General features: G+C 46.7%; 1 protein-coding gene across 1 annotated transcript; it reads left to right on the top strand.

Moving 5' to 3' along the window:
- The first annotated feature begins 11,008 nt into the window (after positions 1–11,008).
- LOC311204908 (lactosylceramide 4-alpha-galactosyltransferase-like) lies at positions 11,009–12,136 on the top strand. The gene has a single exon (XM_084279172.1). It carries the CDS (start codon positions 11,048–11,050, stop codon positions 12,128–12,130), a length of 1,083 nt encoding a protein of 360 aa, XP_084135298.1. The 5' UTR covers positions 11,009–11,047; the 3' UTR covers positions 12,131–12,136.
- The last annotated feature ends 1,867 nt before the right edge of the window (positions 12,137–14,003 follow it).

Genomic DNA, 14,003 nt, shown 5'->3' on the forward strand with positions numbered 1-14,003 from the left:
GGGAAGAAAGCCTCTACAAAAGAGGCATAAGAAAAACCATAATTCTTCTAACTGTAGTAACCTAAAACTAGTGTTATGTTGAAAGAAAGTGAGTTTAGAAGTTTTGCCAAAGAATGAACTGTGGCAGTTAAACTAATACATTGTTTCCTAACCCAGGTGAGTTTGCTCAGCATAGACTGGATGTTTCTTAACCCTGAAGAAATCCTTTCTAGCTTCTGCTGAGCTCCGCCGGTTTTGTGCTGTTATATGCTCTGAGCAAATATGGTAGAACCCAGATTTCCTTCTTTTTCATCTTGTAGCAATTCTGTTGGAGGAACCACCATACATAGAAGGCCCTTCTCTTGTTTGCGTGACCATCATTTGACAACCGGCAGTCACGCTTGAGAGCCAAGAGTGCGTGACGTTGGGTGAAGAGCAGTCTACCTGACATGGATTAGTTTTAGGTATGTAGTTCAGGTAGCAGCTGGTAGCTATGTGGCACGTTTTTTCCTTCTTGTAGGATTTTTACTGGCTCTTAAATGCATTGCTTCTCCCTGGCTGACAGTGTCTCTAGTGGAAGTTTTTCCTGTTCAGGGTATCACTGGACCACCATGTTCAGTTAGTTGTCGACTGTGAAGGTCTCTGTGTGTGGTCTGGTGTTACCACAAAGTTAAGTTTGGTGACACTAAAAGGATGCAGCCTCTAGGTGCCTGTCTCAGCCTTCTGGGAGCTAAACCAGTAGGAAAATCACATCCTTCAGCAAAATTGGCTTTTTGTTTCTTTAGCTTTCAGGACCAGTCACAGCAGGGTCTGGAGTGCCAACAAAGAGCCCAAGGAATTAGGGAGTGGGGCCCCTTGCTTTAGCAACACTTGGCCATTGCCTTGATTTTGTCGTGTCATCAGTGGATACTTTGGCATGAGGTACTTATGAGTAATGCTATTTCCCTCCATGTTAGTTGCATTTGTTTGGTCATTAGTACAGACAAGCTGGAGTCTGCCAGGCACAGTTACCGTATAAAACCATACAGATGAGCTGTATATAGCTTGGATATGACTTGCTGTCCATGCTGCTGTGGTGTGGATAGAGTTCCAGTAGTATCTGATGGCAGGAGAGATTGGGCACACCCCTCTTGTCTTTACTGGCAGCCCCTCACTAAATCAGCATAGGTGTACTAAGCTCCCTGAGGGTTGTGCTGCTTCTGCTTCTTAAAAGCTTGTACTCTTGTCTTCTGGCTTTGAGATCCCTTTCACTTCATTCATCTGGGGTGCGGGTTGTGTTTTGTTGGGTACCACCCCCACTCCCCTACCCACCCCCTCAGCTCCCCTGCACTCCTGACTAAACAAACACTTAAAATCCCTTATGTTGCTGGGCCATTCGGATTCCAGAACAGATTCATAAATCTCATTTTGGTTGGTGCTTTAACTTAGAAACAGGTGATAAGTTACCAGATTGGCTCTTTACTTTTAACTGGCTTCTTAGTTTGTCTGTACTGCCTTTTACAGTTATCGTAAAACAGGGCTGGGAACTCTGCCCAACTGCTTAAATGAGGTTTGGTTGAACAAAATGACAGATTATGTCATTGTGAACCAACTGCTCCCCTGTGAGCAAAGGATGAAGTACAGTCACGTTAGGTTTAGATTTTTCTTGTTAAAAAGGAAAAAAAATTCTTTGTTAAATAGGAAAATGTTCACATTATGGTTTGCATGACTGCACAAAATATCTGTGCAAGATACATGGGCTGCTATCTTCTGACCTTGTGTTTGGCCTTGCAGTGGCTCTGTCAGGTACTCCTTCCATATTCACAGGAGGAAGGCTGTGTTAGATGGAGAAAAATATCTACCTGCCCCCAACCCCCCAGCCCTTAGGATCCTTGAAGAAATTTAGACATTGACTTCGCTGTGATTTCAAGGCAGAGGTGAGATTTTGTGCTTCAAAGTGACCTATTTCTTGGCCTGTATGAAAATAAATAGAAGTCCCCTGAATCCATGTGTAGTGAGTGATCTGCTGTTGGACTATCCGTCCTCTTTAGCGTGTCTCTGGATTTTAAAAGCAGAGGGAAAGAGAGCATCATCCAGTTTCAGGGAGGGGAAACTCACTACAAGCCCATTATGCTCTGATACACTCAGTCTCTTTGCTTGTTAATGCTGCTGGATACTTGGTCACATACAGCTGGGCCGTGGAAGAGGACAACCATCTTCTGTGCCTTCTCTCAGTTTTGCAAGGTCTCTGAAGCCCTTGCATAAGCTCGTACTTAGAGCAGTAATGCTAGTGGTTGCAAGGGCTTGCTCACTTCCCGACTGGCGTCATTCTGACTTCTGCACTCTCATGGTCTCCTCCTGTACCCACGTCCTTCCAAAGAGCTGCTCCTTTTCTAGCCATGTGCCGGTATTTGCTTGAGCTGTGCAGGTTAAAATAGTATTTAGATTTAATCGTTATACACAGTTTCCAGCCCTGTTACACAGCGAGTGTGTATGGCTTTCTACCTGTGTGCAGTAATAGGAAACTACTATTTGAAAGCTGTTGGGGGCAAAAGGCTGTGTAGCTTTGCTCTAGCTGAGGTAGTGCTAGCATGTGTCCCTTTTGTCTGTTTGCCCTTAACAGCACCTTTCTGCAGCCAAATTCTGCCATCTTGTTTTAAGTATTGACGAGGGGGTTATGCTATCTGTTCCTTGAAACTAAAAGCTGTGAGGTACAAAATTGGCTCCTTTCAGCTAAAGAAGACCCTTACACTAAGCTCCACAAAAAAGTATTGCGAAACTTTCCTTGACAAGATGCTGAACACGATACTTCTGTACTATTTTGGGAAGAAAGAGAGATACCAGGCTGACCATGTGCTGTAGCTGGGTTCCTGATTTTGCCAGCTTTTCTCTACCTGTGTCTGTCCATAAATGCTCCTGCTCCCCTTTGTGTCCCACAGTGACCCTGGCACACTTCCTCACCCCGCCCCCACTCATCGCATTGCCTGGTGCTCCTGCCAGGATGAAACCATTCACTGCTCCATCCCCCAGGGACCTTGGTTTGGCACAGTGGAGCCCAGCTCCCTGCACTATGTGGTGTTACCCCAGTGGTGGGTACACTGGGGAACTGTGAGGGAGCACTGGGGAATGAGGGACCAGGCAAGCTCTCCCTGACCCACGCCAGCCCCTGTAAGCTGAGCGGGGCAGCCCTGAGGTGCAACAGCCTCAGTCAGGGGCCCAATACAACCTGGCTGAGGGGGTAAGGCAGCTTTGTTCCCAAGCTGGGTTGGGATCAAGGGTGTACAGGGCCAGTCATAGGTAGGGCTGCAATGTCAGAGGCAAGAACCTGATCTTAAAAGCCCCCTTCTTGGCTCCTTCCCAGTTCCCTGCATGCAACCTGGCTGCCTCATACAGTGCTTTCTCTTCTGTTGAGCAATTCCACCTTCAGACCTGTTCAGGGTTTCTGGGCAGCCAATGCTTGCCATTGCCACTTCGAATTCCTGAAGCTGTTTTAACGTAGCTGCTGCTCCCCAGTTGCTTCTGTGCTGGGCTCAAGGGCTATAGCAGAACGGGGGGGAACATGTGGAGCAGAGCAGCATGGGGGGATGGACCCGTGGTGAGGAAGTGAAGCGTCTGTACCCACCACCATGAAAGAGGTATGAAGGTTCATAAAAAAGAAGACAAGGGCTGTACTTCAAATGCCTACAGGACTGTTTGAGCTGGGAGGCAGGTTACAGCTCCCACATCACTGGGGTGCTGTGCTACACAGCTGGGAGCGCAGGCCAGCTGACCAATACCTAGTGCTGGGGGTTTGCAGTATGTTCTGCTGTTGTTTGTCAAGTGCAAGTAAATCTTACTGCTTCATGAAATGGGCATAGAAATTACAGGAAAACACCAGGATGTAGTGTTTTACTCATGCTTAGGAAGCTTCACCAAGAATCACAGAATCACAAGGTTGGAAAAGACCTTTGAGATCAAGTCCAACCGTTCCTGTTCTATGCTAAACCATATCCCTAATTACCTGATCTACCCTTTTTTTAAACACATCTGGGGAAGGTGATGCAACCCCACCCTGGGCAGCCTGTTCCAGGCCCTGACAACTCTTTCAGTAAAAATTTTTTCCTAACATCTAATCTGAACCTGCCTTGGCACAGCTTGGTGCCATTTACCCTTGTCCTATCTCCTGTTACTCGGCTGAAGAGACCATCGTCCACCTCTAAAACCTCCCTTCAGGTAGCTGTAGGTGGCGATAAGGTCTCTCCCCTCAGCCTCCTCTTCTCCAGGCTAAACATCCCCAGCTCCCTCAGCTGCTCCTTGTAAGGTTTGCTCATGAGATCACTTGAGGCCCTTGCAAGGACGTGCAGAGTCTTTTTCAATAAATTCTCTAAAGACTAGTAACAGCTTTTTGTCACAAGAAAATTAATCTTCCTGGGGCTTTTTGGGTAACCTGAGGTGGTGTTAGGGGCGTGAGGAGCAGGTATCCACCAGAGGGCCCTCCCTCCCCACAGTTTGGCGGCCTCACGGCGGGGGTGCCGCTCACACCAGCAGAGCTCAGTGGAAGGCTTGAGGAGAGCCCCGTCAGTCAGCGATGACCGCTTCAGCCCCAGCCCTGTGCTTTTCTGAGCACGCAGCTAACCGCATCAGGCTTGGAAATCTCTGCTTTTGTTCCCGTAGCTTAACTGTCAGTTCGAATGCTGTGTGGAGCCTGAGTGGCATTGAATTTTCAAAAGGAGTTTTTCTTCAGGGAGGTTACGTGTCATCCTGATGCGCAGCCGTTTAGCAGATAACGTGTTACCATGAGGTGTGCAGAAGGGAACAGCACGCAGTACCTCCTGGTGTTTCACATGTATGCTATTAGTACTGGGGGAAGCCTTAATAAGCAAAAAAACCTGATGTAAGTCCTGTAAGAAGCCAAGGCGTTTTAAGTGCATTAACTGTGGTACCTGGTGTACCCTTCGGAGAGGCCCCTCTGTTTCTCCCTTAGGCATGGATCCCATGAATAGTTTCATGTCAACTGGTCTGCATCTGCTTCTGTATGATCTGTAGCGCAGGGGCCGAACTGAAAAGCACAGCTCCAAACATGAGCCCTTTGTCTGCCTTTCTGCTGCAGGCTGCCTTAGCCCAAGTATTTCAAGAGACCACTCTTGGCCATAGCTCTCCACTGCACATACTAACAATTCAGAGTATCGCTTTGTATTTACTGTTCTTGGCAAGTGTGCCAAGCTTAAAGCGAAGGGATGAAAGCTGAAGAGACAGTGCAGAGTCTCTGATCAGAGACAGAGTCTGATCTTTGGACTGAGAGACGCTGCATGCTTTGCTTTGACAATGTGTGTAGTCTGTAGATCTGGGGGTTTCTTTCTTAATTTGTCCTTGATGAAAGCTTTGCAAGCTTTAATTTCCCATTGGGTTTGAAGGAAGGAATCACACTAACACAATAACTAGGAAACAATTCATGTAAACTTGTGTTTTCATCTTCTCTTTTTTGTTTGTTTGTTTTACTTAAGGGTGCGGTAACACCAAATACATTTGCTGGGAATTAATAACACCTAGTGGTTATTCTAAATTCTCTTAGCTCTTGATTCAAGCTTGACATATTTCATTTTGGCAGGCCAAATGTTACTTAAGTTTACTTTGACAATTCCCCTTTGGTACTAGTTTGAAATTTTAAGGCTTTTTGTGTTTTGTTGTAACCTACATTTCCAGTGCCTTTTAAAGGAAAAGCTATAGGTGCTTCCCCCCCAAAAAAAGCTTGTTGCATCTTGCTTGTTGCAAAAGCAAGGGCTAAAACCTGTTGGCAGAAGAACGATAGAGTTCTGGATTTGACCTTCTCCATGACACAGCAGCAAAAAAACTCTGGATGTTTTGTAATGTTCATTTGTGAAAACATCCTAGACTCTATCTTAGGGAGCAAATGTAACACAACATTTAAACCCAGCGCGTTACCTGAGCCACATAGAAATACTCTCAGAGTTCTATTATATCATCTTCAGTGCATTGCAGCCCTGTCCAGCTGGTGGAAACTCTTGAATGGCACATTCTCTGTGCCTTGCTGAGTCAACAGCGTATTGCTTCAGCCAGGGTTAACTACCCATTGGGGCTGGAAGAGGAGGAGGTATCTGGTAGCCTGTGAAGGCTACTCTGTGGGACGGATGTTCCTTTTAGTGCTGAGATGCAGCACACCATTCTGCACAGACAGTACTTTTAATGAACAAGTTTATTCCTTGGTGTGCACTACAGTAAGCGAAGTTGACTCATCTGCTCCTTGCCCCATGGAAAGTGCAACCTGGTTTCTGTGAGGGAGGACCTGACTCTTGACTCTTGCTGCTACAATACATGTTTGCTGATGAGTAATTTCTGTGTTGTCCCAGAAAAGTCTTAAAAGTGCCTTTTGTTTCCGGTCAGGAAACTCTTCTTCAGAGCTAATTAATGTTTGCTTTCTTTTGTAGTCACAAAGCACCTCTGAAGTAAAAACAAGAGTGAACTTTAAGCAAACACAGCTGCGTGTTGGCATTGGTGTGGGAATTGTTTCTGTGGTCATTTCCTCATTGTTTTGTCAGCCAAAATGACTGGATGTGACTTCAGTAGTGTATTGCCATCAGCCATCTTGTAGCTTTAAGACTTCAGCCTTCAGATAGGAGGAAATAGAACTTTTTGCTCTACCCCCAGAGGTGTTTATGCAGCCATGGAGGAGCCCATAGTTGTCTTGGTGCTTTCATTGTTGTTTCAGAACGCATGTTGTCATCTGCTGCACCTGTTTGCTGCCTGAGAGGTGTCTCTCCTGTTCAGCCATATCTGAAAAAGAAATAAAGCTGGGGCGTTGCTATCTCCCAACTCTTTGTAAGGGAGAAGTGTTGGGGGAGCAGTAGTGTTCTCTTAACCCTTTGGGTTGTGCTTTAGTCAAGGTGTTCAGTTGAAGCTAAGCCCTCAGAAAAGCTTTGTATTTGTGTTGAAGGTGGAATTTTACCATTTTGGTGGTTGTTTCTCCTGAGGTTGCTTTAGCTGCAACACAAAGCCTTGTTTTCCGAAGAAGGCTGTACAGGTAGGGTGGCAGTGCTGGGACACACTTGCCTTCCTGCCAAACTGGTAGAGACTCATTTGGCATATGCTAAGATGTTTAAAATAAAACTGTTAATAGGCTTGTAAAAAGTATAAAACAAGTTCTCTGGAACGTGATGCCATCAATAACTTGTTGACAAGTCCTTTGCATTGCAAGTAGGTAAATGATGATGTGTCATGTTTGGTCACTTTCTTTGTTTAAAGAATTTCTAAAGAACCATACAAGGAAGGTAAATGCATGAATTAAGGAAGTTGCCAACCTCAACCGCACAATGTGTGGGTGAACCTGGTTTGTTCACACTAGGTAACAAAGAATTGTTCACCAATTGGTAATCCAAATCCAGATTTTACCTTTTCAGGGGAAAAAGAGCAAGCTAGGGGCTTCTCTGTATTTAAAGATTTTAAGGTATTCTGTATGAAGTATAACTGGCAGGATTTGGGGAGCTGGGGGCTGTAAGGGTGACCTGTGTGGAAAGGAGCCATGAGCTGCCCTGTGTCAGTCCCAGGTGGTTCCAGTCAGCTCCAAAACAGATGAAAAGAGCCTGTTTCACACCAGAAACTGCAGTGTCAAGGCAGTATGCTGTGCCTCTTCTCAAATGTATTTAATAAAGGATGGTAGCTGCTAGGAACAGGAGTAACAGGAAGGGGATGTGAGAGGAGACACAAGGGCACGCATGAGGATAAGTATGGGAGGATGCAGAGAAGGAGACATGAGGAGGCATGAAAAAGGTCATGAAAAGGTGATATGAGGTGGTAGGCACAAAAAGACATGTATGAGGTCAAGTAAAAGAAGCCACAGAAACAAAGACATGAGGAGACCCAGGACAAGATGTGAGAGGAGGAGGTGTGAGGACATATGTAAAGAGAGAGATCGGGAATAAAAGGAAGAAGTGAAAGAAACATGTGGAAGGGAACATTGTTGGGTACATGGCTAGAGATGCTTTCTTGAAAGGAGACACATTGTGCTGGAGGAGGTGTTGTTGAGGACTGTGCCCCATGCTGGGTCGGGGCAACCCATGAGGATCTGCAGCTTGTGAAGGACCCACACTGGGGTAGGGTCACCCCTGAAAGGTCATGGCCCGTGGAGAACAGGGCATGTACATACTGAACAGTTGCAGGCTGTGGAGGATCCATGCTGGAGCAAAGGAGCAGTAAGAAGCAAGGAGCTGGAGGGGGGGAAGTGGGATGCAATGAGGAGCCAAAAGAAGCTGTTTCACACTGACCCTGTGCCACCTGTTGCCGCAACTGGGTCAATTTGAGTATAGCCCACAGTGAAAACCAGGGAAACTGAGACTAAGAAGAGGGGAGGAGAGATGTTGGACTGAAGATAAGCCTGGGTAAAGAGGAGGAAAAGCGTTTCCCAAAGTGCTTGTTTAAGTGTTGGTTGATGATCTCTGAGTTGGTAATGAAAAGCTTATGTTCACTTCTAATGACTTCAGTGAAATTCCCCAAGTCAATGCCTTGCTTAGGGCAGTGTATTAATTATGCTGGGGTTTAAAGTGTTTTAGCAGTGATGTGGCCAAACAGTATAAACCCTGTGTAGGTGTAATCTGGGTAGAGGTTCCTCCTTCCGTGTGTGAGATTGCCATACCCCTGTATTGCTGCATTGGTGTCTTCTCAGGTGCAGCTTTCTGGAGGAGTGTCAGCACCAGCTGTTTGGGAGTGGTGATCCTTGAACCAGGCGTGTAGACAAAAGCCAGAGAATAGATGCAGGTTTATTGTCAAGCCCTGGTATTCAGGGTGTGAAAGACGCATTGTGGGGCAGAGCCAGAGTAAACTTTTGCCATTGACTGTGTTGTTTCTGTAGGGTGGAGCTGCATAACAACCTCTTTTTCCGTGTCCCCAAACTCTTTGCTGGTGCAGTGCTACTAGCCTAGTAGTAACTATGCTGCATACTCAAGGTGTAATGTGGTTAAACAAACCTCACTCTTTCACGCATCTTCCTTCCTTTCAAACGCAAGTAGAGCTATAGAGAGAAAAGGGAGAGAAGTGCAGGAGGGCAGATGACAAGGTCTTGCCGTTTCTTGCATAGGGATAGAGTGTGTTACACTCTTACAATCTGCAGGAAAGCAAAGGATATGGAGGGGAAGGACAGTTCACTGGGACCACTGTTCCCAGGCTGGATGATGTCTACTGGTAGAGTAGAAATGCTCCAAAGAGGTCTGTGAGAGACTGAAGAGATGCTGAAAAAATCATAGGATAAGGCTTTTGTTCAAATGGAGGGGGAAAAAATGAGAAAAATAGCACTGCAGAGATTTTTTTCAACTGAAGAATGACTAATCTGAAATGGAAAATTCTGTTCTGTTATTAAGCTGACCCATAGCCACTGGTAACTCTGCCTGAGATTTGTCTCACAAAGCTTCTGTTTTTACTGTTGGATTGTATTGATTTTTTTTTTTCTCTTAAATGATGCAAGCTTTTACCAAAAGGAAAACAGATTAAGGCAGAGGAGACACTAAAATGTTTTGCATCTCTCAGAATTTTTGCTTTAAAGACTATATTCCTTGTGAAACCTTACTGATTTGAGTGTGTTTTTCTCAAGAGCCTGGCACCACTTTGACTGCAGGCTTTGAGGAAGGCATTGACATAGTGGTGACAGCACCCTTCAATTAGACTGTGCATTGACACGCCTTATTTCATAATGTTAAAAGCTGTTGGACTTTCTGGGAAATGTTTTTGAAGGAGAGTAGTCTTTGCTAGAGGACATTGTATCATACCAAATCCAACAGCCCAAGAAAGTTGGGACTGCTGCTGCTCCATGTCCAGCCAGCACCAAGGCTGAAGATTTATTGAGCAGGCATGCACACACACACGCACACACACACAAAGGACACACATGCACTACATGTATATGTATATGTACATCTACATGGCTGACCCCACAGATCCCAGGCAGATGCTCAGAGTACCCACGTGAACGTAAGCAGCAGCAACAGTCTCGTCCAGCTCCCCTCGCTGGCTGAACAGGGTAAAAGTCCACAAGTGAGAATATACATAGACATATGTACAAGGTGGATCACTTCAGCAGCTGGGTTTAGACACTGAGCCCAGTAGCTGCCCCGGATCCCAGTCTCCCCAGTTGCTGGCATCTGGAAGTACAAGTCCCCAGGGTTGCAGCCCTAATCGAGTGGTTAGTACAGACTATCAAAAACGCACACAGAGTGCTTGCCAGGATTCCTGTGTCAGATACCAGGTGCTCCGTGCTCTTGCCACTGACCCCCCACTCACCTTCCTTGCTCACAGAGCATTTTGCATGCTTGCAGGCTGGTTTACTTGATCTTTGCTAGCTGTTGTACACTTGCACACCCATGATCATTTGCATTTGTGGTTGCTGGCACCACAGACACATGGGCCTTCTGGCCTGTGGTCTGACTCTAGCATTCACACACTGATATGCACGTAGAACTGAATTTCCTCCCCCCACAAAGAGTCAGAAAGGAACTTAAGATGACGAGAGAGACTGCACTGATCAGGCACAAGGCGTGGCCAGACAAGTGTACTGACTCAAGATATTTACCAGCATCTAGTCCTCGTTATCCCCTCATGCTCCTATTTTCCCTGTCTTTCCAAAATGGCCTAAACCCCTCCATTGTCCTGCCTTTAGTTGCTTTGCTTAGTATCTCATAAGAAGTCCTGTGCAAATCCAAATGCCATTGTGCTCCTCTGAGCTTGAACTGATGGCCCCTGTCATCAGTTTTCCCATTTGTGAATAGCTCAGAAGGGTGCGTTTGGGCTCCCCCTCCTCCCATTGTCCCTCTGAGCTTTTTGTGGGTGTGCAGATGAGCTTTGTCACATAACCTCACAATCTGAACATGAGGTATAGTTTCTGATAGGGACCTATGGCAGTGTTGAGAAACAAAGATGCTTTTAAAAAGATAATGTAAAGGCATAACTCAAGCATGTTGGCATGAAGGAGAGTTCAGCATGTGTCTCTGCCATAGTACTGTCCCAAGGCTCATGGTCTGTTGCCTTCCCTGCCAATGTCTTTTTCTTCTTTCCTCCCCTTCAGATCACGACGGTTGTCTTGGGAGAGCAGGCCCTGACGGGAGCAAGAATGCTCAGGATGCCCAGCTACCTGCTAAAAGTGACCAGGGTGGTGCTGAGCCACAAGCTCAGGGCTCTGTTTATCCTCGCCTTTAAGTTCATGTCCTTTGCCTCCATCATTTTGTACTGGAGAATGATGGAGGATGCTAAGGGCAGGGTCCAGGTCTACAGCTTGCCTGTTGAGATACACTGTGCTCAATCTGTGCCTTCTCCTCCCTACGCCGTTGCTGGTGGGCCCTCTCCTTCCCCAGGGGACGTGTTCTTTGTGGAGACGTCAGAGCGAATGGACCCAAGTTACCTGTTCACATGTGCTGTGGAGTCAGCTGCCAGGACGCACCCGGGGACGAGGGTTGTTGTGCTCATGAAAGGTTTGTCAAGCGGGAACGCCTCGTTACCCCCCCACTGGGGCTTCTCGCTACTGAGCTGCTTTCCCAATGTGGAAATCCGGCCCCTGGACTTGCCAGAGCTTTTCTCAGGGACGCCTCTGGCAAAGTGGTACGTACAGGCTCAGCAGCGCTGGGAGCCTTATTTCTTACCCATCCTGTCTGACGCCTGCAGAATCGCCATCATGTGGAAGTTTGGTGGCATCTACCTGGACACAGACTTCATTGTGCTTAGGAACTTGAAGAACCTCACCAATGTGCTTGGTGCCCAGTCCAAGTATGTCCTGAACGGGGCCTTTCTGTCCTTTAAGCCCAAACACAAGTTCATAGAGCTTTGCATGCAGGACTTTGTGGAGAACTACAACAGCTGGATTTGGGGTCACCAGGGCCCACAGCTCCTAACTCGTGTCTTCAAGAAGTGGTGCTCTATTAGGAGTCTGCGGAGCAGTACGAGCTGCAAAGGCGTGAGTGCTCTGCCCCGTGAGGCTTTTTATCCCATTCGGTGGCAGGACTGGAAGAAATACTTTGAAGTGGTCAGCTCCTCAGAGCTTCACCACCTTTTTAATAACACCTATGCGGTGCATGTATGGAACAAGAAGAGCCAAGGGACAAGGTTAGAGATCACGTCCCAGGCTTTGCTGGCTCAGCTGCATTCTCACTTCTGCCCTGACACATACAACATAATGAAGAAGGAGTCTGAACGGCAGTGACTGAAGGGTCAGCTAAGAGATGTTTCCCAGGAGCCCACAACTCTCCAGCTGTTCCATCACAAATTAACCGTTTGAAGTGAGGTGGTGGGTGTTGAGGATGTAGGTAGCTTCAGCTGATGTCTGTGCAGCTGTCTTGAGTTTAACTATCTACCAGCAACGACTTGTTTCTCTGCAGGATGTTGCTTCTACTCTGTGTGGTCAGGCAGAGAAAACCTAGGAGGGGAGCAAGTGGTGGACCACTTGTGGCAGCCTCCATCAGCCTTTCAGAGGAGCAAGGCCCCTTTCAATGGCTGTACACCGTGAAGAGGCCTTTGTAGAAATGCATATCTCATTGCCTGATTCTCAGGACTTCTGAAGTGCAGTCCTCAAAGCAACAAAAGGATGGGGAAGCACATAGCAGCAACTGATGAGGAAGTTAAGAATGTGCTAGAGAACATGTCCTAAGGAAAAAAATGTAGAAGAAAGCAGAATAAAGAAAGGGCTGAAGTAACTTCTTTTCATTCCCTTCTCTTCTGAAGCCTTTGGTGGAGGAGATTCTCATGTCTGGTTTGAGCAGGGAGTAGGATACTGCAGAGATGTGGAAGTTTGGTGTCAATCAGAACACGGGGACCTGAGGCCAGCTCATAGTCCGGAAGGAGCTCTTTTGTCACAATGTTTAATTTTACAGTAGAGGCAAATTGAGATCCTGCGGTGAGCAGGAGACCTCATCCAAATCACACCTTAAATTGCACCTGACACTGGAAGAGACACTGCATTTTACATTGAGCTTGTCTCTCTGACCAGATGCTCATAACTGCATCTAAGATGCACCAGATCTTTGAGCACTTGAATGGATCCTAAAGGAAAGCCATGATATTTCCAGGGCTACTGAGAACTTGGTAGGGAACCTCTACTGCCATTTGAGTCATTTATGGTGGAGCTTTTCAAGTAGCCTGGAGTATTCCTGCAGTTCACTGTCCAGGAGTGCAAATCCCTCCTGGGAGGTCATGAAGGCAGTGGAAAGTTATACTTTTCTTCCTGAGCATCCTCCTGAATTGCAGTGGAGAAAGTTAACATCTCTGCAAAGTGCTGTTGTGGCTTTGAGGGTTCCCACCACAGAGGCAAATTTGTTGGACAAACAGTGGGAGTAAAATTTCCCCTTTCCTTGATGGCTAAAAGGACATACACGATGCTTGTTGTGGTTTAGTCCTAGCTGGCAGCTGAGCACCATGCTTGCTTTTCTCCCAGCCTGGTGGGGTAAGGAGGAGAATTGGAAGAAAAAGATAAAACTCATGGGTTGGGCTAACGACAGCTTGCTGGGACAGCAAAGGGAGAGAAAATAACAGCAGCAACACTTATAAAAGAATATACCAAGTGGCTGGTACACAGTGCGATGTGTTCACTGGAACCCAGTGCCCAGCCTGTTCCAAAGCAGTGGTGACTCCTCCCTGACCAGCTTCTCCCCTTATATACCGAGCATGATATCATATAGCGTGGAGTATCTCCTTGTCTAGTTTAGGTCAGCTGTCCTGGATGTGTCCCTTGCCAGCTTCTTCTGAAAACTAACTCTATCACAGCTGAAAACCAGGACAATGTCTTACAGTTCTTGTCAAAGGCTAATAGAAAGAGCATTGAGAAACAAGAATAAGGTTGACACCATCAGTGTAGTTATATCTGGTCCCCACCATGCTCTAAGGGGGATTGATGAAGCACATGAGCGTGGCACTACAATAGGGATAATGCAGATGAGCAGAACATTGGCCAACAGCAGTGGGGTGCTCCAGTGATCCCTCCGATGACCACGAGTCAGATCTTTAATGTCCCCTGTCCCCAAAGTGATAGCTCTTTCACATGGTGCTTCCTGAAAGTCGAGCGTGACTCAAGTGAGGAGTTC

This window comes from Gallinula chloropus (genome assembly GCF_964237585.1).
Source record: "Gallinula chloropus genome assembly, chromosome: 1".
Lineage (NCBI taxonomy): Eukaryota > Metazoa > Chordata > Aves > Gruiformes > Rallidae > Gallinula > Gallinula chloropus.